The sequence below is a fragment of the Dermochelys coriacea genome, chromosome 21 (genome assembly GCF_009764565.3).
Source record: "Dermochelys coriacea isolate rDerCor1 chromosome 21, rDerCor1.pri.v4, whole genome shotgun sequence".
In the NCBI taxonomy this organism is placed as follows: domain Eukaryota; kingdom Metazoa; phylum Chordata; order Testudines; family Dermochelyidae; genus Dermochelys; species Dermochelys coriacea.
This window is the reverse complement of record NC_050088.1, coordinates 5,320,984-5,339,039: the sequence shown is the minus strand read 5'-3', so window position 1 is coordinate 5,339,039 and position 18,056 is coordinate 5,320,984. Positions and strand designations below refer to the sequence as shown.

Below are 18,056 nucleotides of genomic sequence, written 5' to 3'. Positions count from 1 at the left end.
CTACTCAGCCACAATTTACTTGTTTACATCTGCCCTCATTAGTACCTTCCATTAGCCATTTCCAATCAATCTCTTTTTTTGGATTTCTACATGCCGCTGCCCTGTGCTGTCTTTCCTTCTCGTTGTTTGCACTGAGGAATAGAGTTTTTAAGAGCATCTGTGACTAAATAGTTTGTAACTGGTACCTGTTTGGTATTTGAAGAGTGTGCATAATGAATGCAATAAACACAGTGGGGGGTATGAAAGGATTGTTACTGGAATACCAACCCAGAAACTGGCCCGGTGACTAAATGAGCTGGAATTACATGAGCATATTTACATGGTTTTAATTGACAAGGAAGTGTCTTCTTGCCAAGCTACAGGCTTCCAATACATTCTGGTTTCTCAGACAACAAACCTTAGCTGTTACTTTTCAGTCCCAAATATGGTGTATAACATTAGAAGCAAAGACATTATTTGGGTCTGAGCTAAAGTCAGGCTAAAATGGTTTGATAATGGGTAGCTCTGAGGCAGAGATGGATTAAAATCAGGGCCAGTTATCCAGATCCCCTGCACTTGAGTGGCTTAGATATAATGAGTATCAGATCTGAACCGCCTCTGGTTTTTGCACAACAAAACCTGACAGGTGAGGATTTTCAGAAGCCAAAACCACTCCTCAGTTTTTGCCCATCTCCAAGATAAATAAACAGCGTTTCAGTCTGTCATTCATTCAGGCTTGCTACCTATACATTAATTATGGCTAATGTGCCACATAGATGCTTCCATGTTCTCCTTGCAGTCCCTACCTAGAGCTTTCAGTCATTAATGTTTTGCCTGTAGTATACATATAAAAGACATTTTGCTCAATAACAGTTACATACATATTTTGGCTGTAAAATAGACAATTTATTCTCTGTTTAGCAAACAGTTCAACTAAATGTGCAGTCTGTAGTTCTTCTGCACTTCATATAATGTGTAGTTAAATGAAATGGATCCTGTTGAGGATGGGAACAAGCTAAGAGTTCAGCTGTGCGATCTGCAATTTATCATGATGTCTATCTTGTAAGTCAGCTACTGCGTTTGTGAACACCCTGATTTGGAAAGCAGGGAATCATGCCCTATTTTCCTTGAGACTTCAGCAACTGGTACTTCATTGTGTGTAGTTGGCAGATGTAATTGGGAGAACATTTCCCGTTGGATCCCTGCAAAAACAGAGGAAAAAATATTAACTGTTATTGTCTCTGGCTTTTTCAGAAAAAGATTTTGGGTGCTTCTATCTCTGGGATAGAACCTGAGATACCTTTAAAAAGCACTTGTATAAGAGCTGGGTATTATCACTATTAATGGGGCCTGATTTTTCAGAAAGTGCTAAGCACCCACCCTCTAAAAATCAGGCCCTTTTAAGTTATTTCAAGATGGGCACCCAAAATCAATGAGAACTTTTGAAATTCTTGGCCTCTGTTCTTACTTTTTTGGACTCTCAACTGTAAAATGTCGTCATTGCTTTTGCAACTGATTCCTTCCCCCACCCCCGAGCCCTAGGTTTTAAGCAAATAAATTCTCTCTCTCTCATATATTAGAAACCTCAAACATTAGTTTGAATAAAAATCCCTTGTAAAAAATACTATATCATTCTAAAATAAGGCCCCACAAACTATTGCAATTTGTAAATTTTTGTTCAGGTTTATGTTACCATCTGCAGTATTTTCTAGATCTCCGACATTATGGCTAACATTTTCCAAAGCCATTTTCAAAGGATTTGGATGGCTAATTCCTACTGAAAGTAATAGGAATTATGTATCCAGATTCCCTAAACAGCTTTGGAAATCTCTGCATACATCAATAGATCGGCTACCTACTTCTACTGAAGTCACTGGAAGTTTTGCTATTGGCCTCATTAGCCATGCGCAGGCCCCAATGGTTTACCTGAAGTCTATGATTGGGTTAGGCTAATGAAATTTTGCACTCTCTGGGCCAAATTCTCTGCTGGTATAAATGGTACAACTCTTTTGGTGTTTCACCCATTTACACTAGCGTGGAATCGGGCCCTATATTTTTTCACAAAATGTCATCAAATCCCTATAACTTTCTTTCTGTTTTGACCATTCCTCAATGGAGAAGAGTAAATTTTACTGATATCAAATGCCACAAAATGGGGATCCCTGAAGGCTTTTCAGATATCCCAGATGCTTCTTACAGGAATTCCTGACCTAAGACCACTAATATTCTGTTTGTTACCTTGTTAGACAAACTTAGAGATTTCATCTGGGCCACCTGGATCTTTCACAAGTCGTGAAGAATGTTCTGCACACACAGAACAGAAGAATTGGAATGATTGCAACATAACAAACAAAAAAGGTTTCTGTGTAGCCCTATGACAGGTTATAAGCAATCAGATATTTTTAAATGATGCAAACAGGAAAAGAGAGAACTCACTGGTTTTGAGTAAGCAATTCAACAATACATTTATAATCTTAACAAGCAGCCTGATGCAAAGCCTGCAAAAGTCAATGGCTTAAAGCCACATAATTGGGCAAATGAGGGAGTCTTTTTTGTTCTATTCAGGATACAAAATTACATTCCTTCACCAGCACTCTATCTGCTGTATGCAGACATCTACTGACTATTCTGTCTGAGTACAAATATAGGATATTCAATTAAAGTCTAATCTGGCAAACCCTCAGCATGGAACTCCCATTACTCCTATTCTTCCAGGAGAATTTTAACCATAGATATATTTCTTGTTTATAAACTGGGGGAAAAGCCAACAATTTAGTATAGGACATCGCGTACATTGTGCTATAGAAAATCCTAAAATAGCTAGAGAGATACTAAGGTTGGGGAAAAGAGTTCAAGTGAGTTCATTTAGCTCCCACTGAAATTAATGGGATTTGAGTGCCCATAGGGTCCTTAAAAAAAATCTCCACCTAACCAGTAAACATGGGGATAAATTAAAATATATCAATAATCAGAAGTGGGATCAGGTAAAAAGTAAAATAAATTCCAAGATACTCAAGGTGATCAACAAATTTTACGTTTTTGATATTTCAATGAAAACTTTTGCAAGAAAAAGTTTGTTTAGGTTTTTTTTCAACTCGCTTATGGCGTGGTCAACATTTTTAAAAAACTTGAAATTTCAGTACAAAATTTCCTGAAAAGTTTTGTAGGTGGGTTTGTGATCTTGTGTTTATGTACGTGTGCACATGAGTGTGTGTATGTGAAAAGGTTTCTGCATTTTTTTTTATTTTATTTTTTTTTACCAATTCTCCCTGGCTCTCACTGACAGTGCTTTTTGCACAGACTTTCACTTTGTTTTTAACTGTCCTCTACCAGGGAGATGATATTTGTAGCACAGAATCCAGAATATGTCTACCTTTGTCATGGCCTAGTTTAGGTTCACATTGCTTTGCTGGATCCATGTTTTCCTCCATCATTTGCTCTTCTAAATACTTTATATCACTCAAGGTTTCTGTTGCTTCAAGGTTTCTCACAGAACTTCTGTTCATTTCTAAAAAGAGATACAAAGATGCCCATTGACTTCAATAGGCATATGTTCAGACCTATAGTTTCTTCTTGTTGTGTTCCTAGTGACTGAATAAGATATAGCTGCAGCTATATCTGAATAAGATATAGATACAGACACTGCATTCATTAAAGTTTGCTTTCAATTTCTAAATTAATCTCTAAGACAATATATTCTTCAGTGAGATTTAGCAGCATTTTCATGTCATGGTGAAGGACACCAACACAGAACATCTGCAGGTAAATGATTATTCTAGTAAATCTTTGTACCATTTGGAAAGGAGCTGCTGTGTTATGAGTTTGTATCAAAGAGCAAGCAGTGTGCCCCTTATCCTGGACCATTACAGACAATGGGAGCTTTTGTCATTGACTCCTATAAGCGAAGGATCGAGCCCTTTATACTCCAAATTTTCCAAATGACAATGGAACAATAAACCTGTTAAGTTTGTTCCCTGTATGAAGAGCAGGCTTTACTTTCAGTCTGAATGATTTTTACATTAGATTAAAAGCAAGAAAGAACAAAAGTGAAGTTTCCTGAGGAGAGTTCACTGTGTGTGTCTGCTGTGACAGGCTGCTTTGAGCTGAATACAAAATGCCTCTTTCTGCAGAGGGCAGTTTTGAGAGATTTAGAGGTGTTGTGCACAGAAAGCCAAGGCACATGGCTAAGCACAAAACATCAGCAGAGGGTTGCTGCTCTGACTTACCCTTCTTCTTTTGAAGCTTGACTTTAATAAATATAAGAATAATAATAGCAAAAAGAAGCAGGAGCACAATGAGGGCTGGTATCACAAATGGAAGCAGTTGCAGTTCACTTGTTGATGAGCTGGAACGATAAAGCATCAGGATTAAATGGGATTTAGTGACAGGGAGTGCGCACATTAAGGTGCCTTAACACTGGCTGGGTTTGCATGTAGCACAGCTGCTTGCTGCAGGCTGAAACGTGAAACAAAAAAAGTGGCAAATGCTCAACCTGAATCAAAGGAGAACAGTCAACAAGGTCAAGTGGTGAATAAGCCATTCGATCTGGAGTTTGATTCTGAGCAAGTCCTATCTGTAGCTACTTATGACTGTGCCCCACTCAGTGGAATTTATAGTGCTGGCTGAATTACCCCCTTCAGAATGAAATCTAACTGCTCCAGTTTCACAAGTTCCCAGGCTCTCCTTGTATAAGTTCTTACACAGTTCCCATCAGCATGGTATCAGAGTGCTTCTGAATACTGTCTCTGTGCAAACTCTACAGAGGTACAGTCAGACTGGAAATCTCAAGAGCTCCATATCCACAGAATAAATTATGTTTCCCACTAAATAGAAGTCTGGGACTTCAATACATCAGAATAATACCTTACCTATATATTGTAAAGGACTACCCCCAATCACACAGGGGTATGGGAAGGAAAGTGTTCTTTTGGAGGAGGAGGGTGCCTGTATTCAGCTGTAGGGGAAGCAGGAACTGTGGTAAGAGGCTCCGTCTGTGTTACATTTTATGGGATTTATTATACAATGTGGTCTTGCCTCAATCCTTTTGGATACTACATATGTAACGCTGCCATATATTTTCTCCCTGGCAAATCCCCAAAGCTCCTTACAAACGGGTAAACAAACGACAGGAGGGAAATCAGTTCACCCACCACTGAAATGTAACAGCTGCTCACAGCAACATTATATAAACAGTTTAGGACAGGAAGTGAAGAAAAATATTTGCACCCAGTTAAAATTATTGGGAGGATATAAGGAAGCAGAAACTTAGCCTGGGCACTGGGCTTAGCAATTGCAGACAAGTGACATGGAATCATTGCTGACCACAGTGGCACAGCCTCCTGCAGCACCCCAGTGGGTTATTGATTGGCTACTGTTTCAAAGGGAGGCGTGGCACCTACTGAATCACCTACATCACTGAAGTTCCCTGCAGATTTCCTCACCCAGTACTAACCATAGGAACATAAGAATGGCCAGACTGGATCTGACCTGTGGTCTATCCAATCCAGTGTCCTGTCTCTGGTCCTCTGCAGATGTTTCAGAGGAAGATGCAAGAACCTTGCAGTAGGAGGACATGGGATAATCTGCCCCCCCCCCATATTAGGTTTCCTCTTAATCCATTATAGAGATTGGCTTAGGCCCTGAAGTATTATGTTTTATCTCCTTTTTAAATTGGTTTGCATTAATTATATTATATTATCTGTATAAATGTCCAATCCCTTTTTTTGCATCTTGCTAACTTATTTGGCCTTAACAACATCCTGTGGTGAGACGTGCCACAGTCTAATTACTTTTTCACACAATATGTATTTCCTTTAATCAATTTTGAATTTGCCACCTTTTAGTTTCATTGAAGGTCCCCTGGTTCTTGTGTTCTGAGACAGGGAGAATAGAAGCTCCCCATCTCCCTCCTCTGACCATTTGTTATTTTATAGACTTTTATCATATTCCTTATTAGTAATTTCTTTTCCAGTCCAGCCTTGCTTAGTTTATGAGATCCGATGGGATAAGAGCACAAGGTGGAATTGCTGCAGGATCAAATATTTTTCTATTTTCTGCATATAAAGTATTTTAAATGAAGTGAATCCAAAGAATCTGAATAGACTTGGTGTAAGTTGACATTATCAATGGTGACTGGGGTAAGAAAAACTTTCATTAACTTACCTGTCATAGACTGCATTGCTAAAGGTTACAAATCTGCCTTCAGGGGTTGTTTTTTCCAATATTCCCTCCGTGACACTGCTCATGGGATATGTCTGATTTATGATATTTACATGACTGGGGATGCTGTGGAGAGCAGATGTGGACAAAAGTATTTTAAATGAAGTCAATCCAAAGAAGCTGAATAGACTTGCAAAAAGAACAGGAGTACTTGTGGCACCTTAGAGACTAACAAATTTATTTGAGCATAAGCTTTCTTGGGCTACAGCCCACTTCATCGGATGAAGTGCATCTGATGAAGTGGGCTGTAGCCCATGAAAGCTTATGCTCAAATAAATTTGTTAGTCTCTAAGGTGCCACAAGTACTCCTGTTCTTTTTGTGGATACAGACTAACACGGCTGCTACTCTGAAACCTGATACTTGGTGTAAGTTGACATTGTCAATGGCGACTGGGGTAAGAAACACGTTCAGTAACTTACCTGTCATTGACTGCATTGCTAAAGGTTACAAATCTCTCTTCAGGGGTGGTTTTTTCCAATATTCCCTCCGTGACACTGCTCACAGGATATGTCTGATTTATGACATTTACATGACTGGGGATCCTGTGGAGAGCAGATGTTGACAAAAGTATTTTAAATGAAGTGAATCCAAAGAATCTGAATAGACTTGGTGTAAGTTGACATTATCAATGGTGACTGGGGTAAGAAACACTTTCATTAACTTACCTGTCATAGACTGCATTGCTAAAGGTTACAAATCTGCCTTCAGGGGTTGTTTTTTCCAGTATTCCCTCTGTGACACTGCTCACGGGATATGTCTGATTTATGACATTTACATGACTGGGGATGCTGTGGAGAGCAGATGTGGACAAAAGTATTTTAAATGAAGTCAATCCAAAGAAGCTGAATAGACTTGCAAAAAGAACAGGAGTACTTGTGGCACCTCAGAGACTAACAAATTTATTTGAGCATAAGCTTTCGTGGGCTACAGCCCACTTCATCGGATGAAGTGCATCTGATGAAGTGGGCTGTAGCCCACGAAAGCTTATGCTCAAATAAATTTGTTAGTCTCTAAGGTGCCACAAGTACTCCTGTTCTTTTTGCGGATACAGACTAACACGGCTGCTACTCTGAAACCTGATACTTGGTGTAACTTAGTGTAAGTCGACATTGTCAATGGTGACTGGGGTAAGAAACACGTTCAGTAACTTACCTGTCATAGACTGCATTGCTAAAGGTTACAAATCTCTCTTCAGGGGTGGTTTTTTCCAATATTCCCTCCATGACTCTGCTTAAGGGATATGTCTGATTTATGACATTTACATGACTGGGGATGCTGTGGAGAGCAAACGTTGCTGATACTGGGTTCACAGATGCAGATGGTACTGGCGCTAGTGAAGAGAATGATTGTAACAAAGAAAATGAATAATTTCAGGGCTTGAATATTTACCCTTTGCATGTCTGACAATTTTTACCTGTGAAATGCACAGCGCAGCCTTCCTGGTAACATTCTCCTCCCCCCATCTTTCATTTCACCTTGAAATCTGTGTCATGGACAAACACGCAGCACAAAAGGGACCATGTCTGTTTCACTGTGGCCATTGGCCGTACAGAATATTACATATAAGTATTCATGAAATCCATGATCAGTTTTGGCAAGTCAGACACTTTTGCTAAAGGTCACTATTTCTACCTTGTAAACTCTGGAGACTGCATAAAAACACCATCTGTTATGGAGCAATGTAAAATGGATACAGCATCCCTATTGCTGAAGTAGTGACCTCAGTTATTGGTTGTTTTATTTTTTTATTTTTTACTGTAGGGTCCAATATCCAAAGCTGGGAAACATCTGTATCTTTTTCTACATTGAAGGTCTAAAGACTGAAAAGTATTTTTCTGACACAACTTGTGTTATTTGTGCCTTAAATTGTGGGTGTGGAGGTGAAAAAAACTAACTCACTAACCAATAGGGGAATTATTAAAAATCTGAGGTTGAGAAATAAGTTTGTCAGATGATGTTCAAGGCAAGAGCTGTGTCTATCTCTGTCTGACTGGCACTTAGCACACTGGAACCCTGATCCTGACTGGGCACTACAATAATATAAGAAGTAAATAATAACAACAATAATTAATATGATTTCTCATTAGGGAGAGCTTTTCAAAGGCATAAAATATAGAAAACATCCAACTTCCATTGAAAGCCAGTGGGAATTGAGCACCAAACTCCAATCCGTGAATTTGAAAATTTCCCCCTTAGTCTTGACTTTACCAAACATCTCCATTTCGGTCCATTAATTGTTTATCATTAGGCTGCTATTCTTTGATCAGCAACAGGATAAGAATTAAGCAGAGCAAAGCTTATTAATCAGTGGGATGACTTTTCTTATCACCTGTGACTGGGAGGGACACATGGGCTATGATTGACCAGAATAAAAAAGACCGAAAGAAAGAGGTATTAATCCCAATGGGCAAAGCCCCTCAAACTACATACCTTTTTGAACGTGTAACTTCATGGAGGATGTTTGCTCTGTGTCTCCATCTTTAGCCCCACACCAGTACCATCCTGCATCCTTTTCTTCCAGATGGCTCATCACTACTGTGAAAGTCCCATTTTCCTGGTTATCACTGATTATCCGAATTCTTCCTTCAAATGCTTCTTGTACAAATCCACTGGTATCCGCCACAAGGGAGCACCCTGCTTCCTTCCAGCTGCACCAGTATTTCATTTCATAATTCTGTTGTGGATCGTAGTGGCACTTGGCAGACACCAAGCCTCCTTCAGGTCCATTCAGGAGCCTGGGTTCCCTGGGAACAGTTGACTCTATAGGTTGAGAATATATTGGGTTAGCCTTACAGACTCTTTAGCTGATACTGCTCTGAATTCCCAACAAACACATGTTGATTTTTGGGACCATGAATGCAAATACAGTTCTGTTAGCAAATCTCTATCTACAGCACCTTCTAAAAATTAATTGGTCTTTCTTTCTAGACTTACCTTCAGTCACTTGTAGATCTATGGTTCTTGCATTTCCAGAGTCATCAAGCATGGCCATCCCACACTTATACAGTCCAGAATCCTCTTTTTTTAGTCTGTTTATCAAGATTTTGAAAGTACCAGAGCTTTCTTCAGGGGTAATAGAGATCCTTCCCTCGTAATTCCTGGCCACATAACCATCAGAGTCCGCTATGACAGAACAGCCAGTTTTTCCCAGTTTGCACCAGAATTTCTTTCGACCGCCTTTGACGTTTTCAGGTTGGCATTGTATTGTCACTGACCCTCTGAGCTCCCCAAGCACAAGCTCTGGTGATTTAGGTACATTAGGATCTGTTTGAAGAGAACATACCAAAACATCTCAATGCATCTTCTATTTCACATAGAACAATTTCCCTTTTTCTTCATTTTAAATTTCTTAACAGCTGTTTCAGTAAAATCTGAGTGCTTTGTAGAAAAAAAAAGTTCTACTCCTACAGGTAAATAACAGGGTCTTAGCAGGGAGATGGGGAGGTAGGAATAAGAAGTCAAAGTTGGTGCAAAAACTGTCTTAGGTTGAAATGCTCATGAGTCAACACTTAGGACAGTGGTTCCAAACGACTCTGTAAATGTGGCACTAGAACATTTCAAGTCTGCTATTGCAGACTCAGAAGAGAGATTTGGGTATGTACCTTTTGCAATCAGCCTGTTGTGAAGATCCCTGGCTACTGTACCTTCCAAAACTGTTAGATTCATGCTGACGAATAAGGCTTTGTTGTTGCTGCCGATGCCACATCTGTAAGCCCCAGTGTCATTCCGCTGCAGCTGTGTCATTTGTACTGTGAACGTGCCATTCTTAGGGAAGTCGGTGATGGATGCTCTGTCTTTGTAGTCTTTAGAGATGAAATAGCTGGTAGAAATGATGGTGTTGCAAACTCTTCTGGCTCCTGACATTTTACACCAATATTTTCTGTCATGTCTGTTGGCTTTAGTGGGTGGATAGAAGCATTCGATAGTGATGGATCCTCCAACCTCACCTGTCAAAAGCCTTGGTCCAAATACGGCACTTGAAACTTTTTTTTTAAAAAAAAATGTACAACGTGCATTAGCCAACTAGAAGACCAGAACCTCAGCTGGTGTAAGACAGCCCAGAAGTCAGTGGAGTCTTACTGATTTTCACCAGCTGAAGATCTGGCCCAGAAAGTGTAATAGTTATTCTGGATAATGTATGTTACTGTAGATCAGATACAGGTCTCTCAAATCTCCCGTTTGTTATCCTATGCTTTAGAGGATAAAGATTGGATAAAACCCCTTGTTTGCATTGTAAAAAGAAAAGGAGTACTTGTGGCACCTTAGAGACTAACGAATTTATTTGAGCATAAGCTTTCGTGAGCTCACGAAAGCTTATGCTCAAATAAATTTGTTAGTCTCTAAGGTGTCACAAGTACTCCTTTTCTTTTTGCGAATATAGACTAACACGGCTGCTACTCTGAAACCTGTTTGCATTGTGTGTCAGCACATAGCAAAAAACTCTTGAGCTCCAACTCAAATATCGCACAGTCTTTAGCCCGGTAAAACTCCTATTAATGCCAACAGCTGAGTGATGCATGCAGTATTTTGGCCATACAGATTATGGGCTGTATTTAGTGACAAGCAAATCCTAAAATAATCAAAAATAGTTAGTACGTACACGGCCTGGTGTCCCGCTCTCTTGCAGCCTGTGCTGTCGTTGGCATCTGTATAAAATGCTTCCAAATCTGAATATCCATTCATGGCAGTAGTAGCATTTTACACCTACTTTGCAAATGTATCTTTCCATTGGGCTTTTGCTCAGGCCTCAAATGGAGATACAGGGCTTGCTCCTCCATGTCCCCACATCTTGTGTAGTCATTTACACCAGTGTAATGTGGGTGTGAAACTCTATCCTTCTGATCTGAAAGCTTTTCATACCTCTGTGCCCTCACTTTGTACTGATATTAATGGCTGCACAATGTGCAGGGCAGTGGGGAATCGGACATTTAATCCTGAAAGCACTTTACAATTAACTAATTTTCACAACACCCCTGTTAGAGAGACAAAATGGGTGAGGTAATATCTTTTATTGGACCAACTTCTTCTCCAGAGCTCTGTGTAGCTCAAAAGCTTGTGTCTCTCATCAACAGAAATTGGTTCAATAAAAGGTATTATGTCACCCACCTTGTCTTTCTAATATCCTGGGACTGACAGAGCTACAACAACAATACATACAACACCCCCGTTGGACAGGTAGGTGTGTCTTTTATCCATTGTGCAATGGGGACATATCACTCCAGCTGCCCTGCGTAAGGAAGGATGTTCCCTCATTTTAAAGCCAGATTTACCTTGTCCCCTGCAAGTGTGGCATTCTCTCACTTTTATTATGGTGATTCGCATCAGGAATGTAGCTCCCAGCTACTCACCTTGTAGCAAAGTTAATAAAACAATGAAGACAGCCATGTTTAATCTCCAAAAAATGTTCACAAGGCAGACATCTGAATTTGACTCTGGATGTTGAACTCAAGATGCCCTTTCAGATTCAGGTGGAAATCTGAAGTACTGACTTTTTCCTTTTACCTGTCATCAGCCGTAAGAAAAAAAGAGAAAAGTGATACTGGGGTTTTCCAGGGACCGTTTGGAAGTGCGGCACCCAAACTGCATTGAAATTTTAACAGAAGCCAGACATCTAACTTCCAGACAGTGCTTTGAAAATCCCAGCCAGCGTGAAATTTCACAGACCCAAAGGGAGGACATTTGTTGAGGATAACAATGCTTTTGCACGTGCAGGCAAGGATCTCGGAGCCTTTTGCACAGAGAAGCAACTTGCCCAAAGTCACACAGTGAGTCAGTTGCAGAGCTGGGGCTAGAACCCAAGTGTCCTGCCTAACAGTCTCTGAGGCTCCATGGGTCTGCTAGTTCCTGGATAGCTGTGTGTCCACACTGCCACCTCCAGTGAAATAGGGAACAGCAGCCTACGAGCCCTGCAGTTTCAAGCACCACCAGATATCCCATCTATGGCAATCATGACTGGTGGAGCCTACCGTGTTCTCTGATTGGCCCAGGCACGCTATTTTAGGGTTAGGGAAAACACCTGGAGCCTGTCTGTGTAGCTAGCAGGCTCCCTGGCTTGCAGCTGCAAAAGACCATACTGAATGCTCCTGATCCCTTGCCTTGCTCCTAGTTCCTGATACCTAGCCTCAGTCCCTGGTCCCTTGCTCTGCACCTGACCCCCCCCAGTTTTTCTGTTCCACTCACCCAGCTTTGGCAGGCTCACATGGCTCCGACCCAGCTCATTGATCTCAACTCGGACCTGATCTAATGGCATGAAATTGATGTATTGCTGCGTCTGGCCTTGACCCTCTAGACCAGTGGTTCTCAAACTAGGGACGCCGCTTGTTCAGGGAAAGCCCCTGGTGGGCCGGGCCAGTTTGTTTACCTGCCGCGTCCGCAGGTTCGGCCGATCGCGTCTCCCACTGGCCGCGGTTCACCGGTCCAGGCCAATGGGGGCTGTGGGAAGCGGTGCAGGCTGAGGGATGTGCTGGCCGCCCTTCCTGCAGCCTCCACTGGCCTGGAGCGGCGAACCGCAGCCAGTGGGAGCCGCGATCGGCCAAACCTGCGGATGCAGCAGGTAAACAAACTGGCCCGGCCCGCCAGGGGCTTTCCCTGAACAAGCAGCTCCCCTAGTTTGAGAACCACTGCTTTAGACTGAATTTGGACCCCATTCTCAAATCCTCTCCAACCCAGGCCCTGGCTTGTGCCCCAGTAGCTGGGATCCTGACAGAGTCCAGTGCTGTAATCACTAGATCAGATTCTAAGTCTTATTGCATGCTCATTTCAGAAATTAAACAACTTTTATTATTTGTACAGTGATGTACGTAGACAATATGTGAACTAAACCAACCAGGAACCCATGGTGGAGGATTTACAAAGTGAGGGTAAGAGCTGGTACTGCCTTTCACAGTACAACACATACTGAACAAATGCAGCATAGCAGTATAGAATCAGGGAGTTTTCAGTATTGTTCTGAAGGCGAGAGATGGGGCCTGGTGAATATTGAACAATAATAATACCTAGCTCTTATACAATGCTTTTCATCCAGAGAGTGACAAAGGAGGTGGGTATCATTATCCCCATTTTCCAGATGGGGATACTGAGGCCTAAGGGGGCATCACCCAGCAGATCAGTGGTAGAGCCAGGGATAGCAGTAGCACCCTGATCTCATGAGTCTCAGTCCAGTTGTGTAACCACTAGACCACCTTGGGATGGGAGGCTGTTTTAGGACAGGAAGAGAGCACAGCGAGAGGCAAACAGGTTGAACTTGTATGATCTTGGCACTGAGTGATGATCAGTTTCTCAGGGAAGCACAAATCTGCCTAAATAAGGGCTTTCTGAGTCCGCAAGCAGCCAAAGCTGTAGAGAAGAAATTAAAGATTTTTATCAGCTCAGCAAACTCCAGCAAAACAGCAGGTGGTACGTTGGGATTCCCCAAAAGTTCTGTACCAAGGGGAGATTGTCTTTCATTTATGATCTGCAAAAAATAACTCTCTTCCTCCCTTTCACTTCTTGTTGGAACTTTTTGGACAGCTTTGCTGCCAATTTTAACTCCGAATCGAGACACTGTTCATGAGTCCAACTCCCCACTTTGGGGCAGACAGTGTTTGGAGTTACTTCCCCACTTGAGTTAAAAATTCACTTGTTGGTGTTTCGTTCTGAACAGGCTTTGTTACAATTCTTGGCTCAGGAGTTGCTCAATCAGTGTGGTTAAAAACACTGCTTCCTATAGGCGCACAATGAAGGTGAACATTTGTAGTTGTGAGGTTAGTAGGGTCACCTCAAAGCATTTCTGGAGGCAAGAAAAGGGAAATGAAAAAGTTCATAAATCCATGGTTGAAACCAACCAGGGGTTTGGGCTACTGCAAAACTATTTAGCCACTTCTGTAAAGCAGTTGTCATGAAACATTCTAAAGGCTCGTGGATCTTCTTATTGTTCATGGCAGGTATGTGCCTGTGTTCCAGGCATGTCTCTTTGAAACATCAATAGAATATCAGTGCCATAAAGGAACTTCACCACATGTTCCAGTACAGGCCTGGAACACAGCAGTGAAGTGGTTAAGTATTATCGTGCGCCTTTACAAAGGGGGAAACTGAGGCACAGAGAAGTAAAGTGACTTGCCTCGAGCCTGTTGCAGAATGGAGAATAGAACCCAGGAATTCTGACTCCCAAGTCTATGCTCTAACCATTAGACTTTGCTGCCCCTTTGCCCATGGAATTTCCTGCAACAACCAATGTTAGGGAAGGTGCAAGTTGTTTGAATGCAGGCAGATTAAAAATATTTATCAGTTAGCTTCACTTAGCCAAATGCAGGTAGAATACAACAGCAAAATTAACCTCTTCCTTTTCTGAGATGCTTAGGCAGGTTCAAAAAGAGAGCACAACGGGTGGTGGTGATGATGAATGGGTATTACACATAAAGATGTGACACAGCCAAAACTCTGGGTCTGAACACCACTGAACTTTGTAAACCCAGATGAGATTTTTGTGTCTTGTTCTCTTCTCTTATGATGGTGTCGGCTTAGTCCTACTCTCTGCTGGTCTAGGGCCCAATCCAACTCCCTCCCTTTAATGGCAACAAGACGTGGGAAGGGACATACTACAGGGAGTCTGACCCCACACAAAAGCAGCAGAACAGGGTCCTTGGTCAAAAGGAGAATGTAAGGGGCTGGGCCAACCTGATGCATTAGTTACCATGTTCTACGCCACATGGTCTACAGGGTAGGATGCATGTCCCCACCAAGCCAAGCAGCTCCATATACTGCCATCAGCAATAAGTGCCTGCTTGGCATGCATGTTGCTCCAGCTCAGTCATGTGAACTTAGCTCTTGCTACACTGTAATAAATCAATGAACCATGTGCAATGGGGCTAGGGAAAAGTGTTCTCTTTTCAGGCCATATGCTGAATTGGTTGTGAGTAGGAGTAGGAATCATCCTCACTTAACCCCTCGTTCGCAGTTCATGGGACACCAAATATGCTTTATTGCATTTCATCTCTCTCTAGTTCTCCCCAGGGCCAGTGCTGCCTTCAGTACAAAGGTAAATAGCCCCAGGGACCTTTCAATACATGAGGCAAAATCCATTTCAAACAAAATTACGAGGCTGCCAAAGAGGCTATCTGAGCTGCTGTGTTATTAACAACCTCAAAGTCCAACTTCATAGTAGCCCAGGAGCGATCAGGGGGAAGGGTGCATGGATTTTTATAGCAATGAATCTGACTGGGTGAGGTTCTTTGGCCTTCGTTATGCAGGAAGTCAAAGCAGTTGATGATAATGGTGCCTTCTGACATTGAAATCTATGATACCAACTAGCATCCAAAGGCTGTTTCGTGAGTAAGCCAGAGTCATCTATAAAACACCAAGGGCCAAATTGTGGTCCAACTGATGTCAACTCTCATTGACTTCAATACGACTGGGCATTAGCCCCTGGTCCCTAATGCTGGACATTGCAAAGCCAGTCTGGCAGCATCGCTGCAGGAGTAACTTGGTAGTTAGCATAAAGTGTTTTGCAAGCAGAGATAGACCAAGGACACCCAATTCATATCCAGATTTCAAAGGCACCGATTTCAAAGTTCAGCAGGTTCAGATGCAAAGTTCTGGTTTGGGCCCAACTGCAAATGAAGATCTGTTGAGATTTGCTGCAAAATCTCATGAGAGTAGCCACTGGCATTTTGTTCATATTGATGAAGCTCTCACATACTGGAATCGTCTGTTTATTAAAGTTCTGATATGGTGCCTATTGCCAGGGCAGCTGGGCACCTCACAACTGGCTTATAAATAAACACATTTAAACTAGTATGGCTCAGCAAAATGGGTGACTAAGAAAAAATCATCATCAGAAACCCCTTGCTACAGCAATAGCCAGCTAATTAATTAAAAGTATGAATTTTATCCCATGCCATGATCATCACCAATCCTGGGGTCCGGAAAGGGTGAGGGTCTTTTACCAAAAGGGATGAGTTTACAGTAGAGAGAAACACCCTACTTATTCTTCCTGACAAAATGGGTATCATGTTCCATCTAAAATAAGCCATTTCTTCTTTTTATTGCACAGCACCAGTGACATTTAGTAATTCTATATGATGCTTTGCACAGGAACTTACAGTATCAGGGCAATTTTTAGCAAAATGGAGCAAACTGCATTAAAAATCACTACAATGCCATTACTGGAGTTTACAATGATCTGTCTATTTATATCTCTCTATATAGTGTACACATCACTGCAGTATCATCATTAGTTTCATATCCATGTCATATTACATAATTACAGTTAATTAGTGATGGCTGGTAAGACCCAAACGTGTGAAAGTGACATGTGGAGTGCCAATTTACAGTGGCAGCTAGAAATAGTAGTGCATTGAATACAATGGACAGCACCTACCATTCTACCCTAAGGAAACGCTCTTCTACACAGATTGGCAGTAGATTAACACTTTGCTCCAAGAGCAAAATGATTTTACCTACCTTAAGTTACAGTGAATCTTTACTGTAGACTTTCTCCTATGCCACATTCCAAGCTGGATTTAGACGCCTGAGGGCTCTCCCACCTGGCAGCCTGGTTAGTTAGTGTTCAGATCTTGATGTTTATTCCAATTTTGTATAAATGTCCAAAACTTACATATTAAGCTTTTCCTCTTCTCACATCCAGGCCCCTGGAATAGTTTCCTTTCCAGGCTGCTGTCACAGATTTGCCACCAAGAAGGCATCAGACGTGATCGAAGAACTTTACAGGAATGTGAGACGTGCCATCAGCTCATTGAATATGGAACCCCAAACTTCTCCTTATGTATTCGGCTCCTTTGTTCACAAGTGTTAATGAGGTAATAAATTTAAAAAAAAGAGAAGTTCTGATCAGAAATGGCTAGGATAAAGGAGAGGAATGCCCCTGCTTTCTGGGGGATTAGCAAACGTTTTAATACAAAGCACCCTACTTTTCTCCAGAGCAAAGAGTTGAAGTAAGTCTAATATCCTTTTAGATCTAATGATATGTTACCAATCAAGATTCTAATGTGAATTCATTCATTAACTTCTTTTAATGGAACATTTCAGCATCTTTTCCCTGCCATCCCCCCCAAAAATCTGCAGTTCAAATGAAAGAGAACATACTAACTTCCTAAAGTGCACCATGCTCCTAAAGTGCACCATTATTATTATTGGGATAGCACTTAGGAGCCCTAGTCATGGACCAGGATCCCATTGTGCTAAGTGCTGTACAAACACAGCACAAAAAAGATGGTCCCTACCCCAAAGAGCTCACAATCTGAGTAGAGTGACTGCTACACTGAGAGCACAGCATGAATATTGCCTCTTGATATCACAGATGCTGCATAACAAATACAAGTACCTGGAAACAATCCCTTTTACTGAGCAATTTGAGTCTATTTTAAAACATGTCTAGCATCCTTTTCTTCCAGATGGCTCATCATGAACAGAACAGGGAATCATCAAATGATCTGTCCCCTGTCAGTCATTCCCAGCTTCTGGCAAACAGAGGCTAGGAACACCATTCCTGCCCATCATGGTTAATAGCCATTGATGGACCTTTGAGAAATACATTAAAGACTATGAAGGGCTTTGAGAGCTACTGATGAAAAGCACAATAGAAGAGCTAGGTGTTGTTTTTTTATTATTGGATGAAATTAAGCAAAGTAAAATTCAGTCAATATGTCACCAAAATTTTTCTAGCTGTGAGATCTGTTAGACTGTAGAATAGTCTCCCAAAGCAAGCCCCAGTCTTTGAGTAATTTAAAATAAAATAATTGATAAAATGCTGTAAGGAAAAATCCTGCAATGTCAGAGGTATGAAAAGGATGATGTAGCAGGTCTTTTCCATCTCTACTTTCTGTGATTTTAGTCAGCATTCCAAGGGCATCCCCAGGGA

At 41.5% G+C, this 18,056-nt stretch overlaps 1 protein-coding gene across 1 annotated transcript in view; it reads right to left on the bottom strand.

Annotated features, from left to right (window-relative positions):
* PIGR (polymeric immunoglobulin receptor) overlaps window positions 1-17,465 on the bottom strand; it is a 48,128-nt gene extending 30,663 nt beyond the window's left edge. The window contains exons 1-13 of the mRNA XM_043500723.1: window positions 16,640-17,465; window positions 11,548-11,701; window positions 9,802-10,182; window positions 9,134-9,463; window positions 8,630-8,959; window positions 7,352-7,529; window positions 6,865-6,987; window positions 6,619-6,741; window positions 6,142-6,264; window positions 4,206-4,324; window positions 3,353-3,487; window positions 2,225-2,283; window positions 1,129-1,181 (exon numbers count right to left, since the gene is read on the bottom strand). Coding sequence (XP_043356658.1) covers window positions 1,129-1,181; window positions 2,225-2,283; window positions 3,353-3,487; window positions 4,206-4,324; window positions 6,142-6,264; window positions 6,619-6,741; window positions 6,865-6,987; window positions 7,352-7,529; window positions 8,630-8,959; window positions 9,134-9,463; window positions 9,802-10,182; window positions 11,548-11,584 — 1,991 coding nt within the window. The 5' untranslated portion in view covers window positions 11,585-11,701; window positions 16,640-17,465. The remainder of the gene's footprint in view (window positions 1-1,128; window positions 1,182-2,224; window positions 2,284-3,352; window positions 3,488-4,205; window positions 4,325-6,141; window positions 6,265-6,618; window positions 6,742-6,864; window positions 6,988-7,351; window positions 7,530-8,629; window positions 8,960-9,133; window positions 9,464-9,801; window positions 10,183-11,547; window positions 11,702-16,639) is intronic.
* Between the last annotated feature and the right edge of the window lie 591 nt (window positions 17,466-18,056).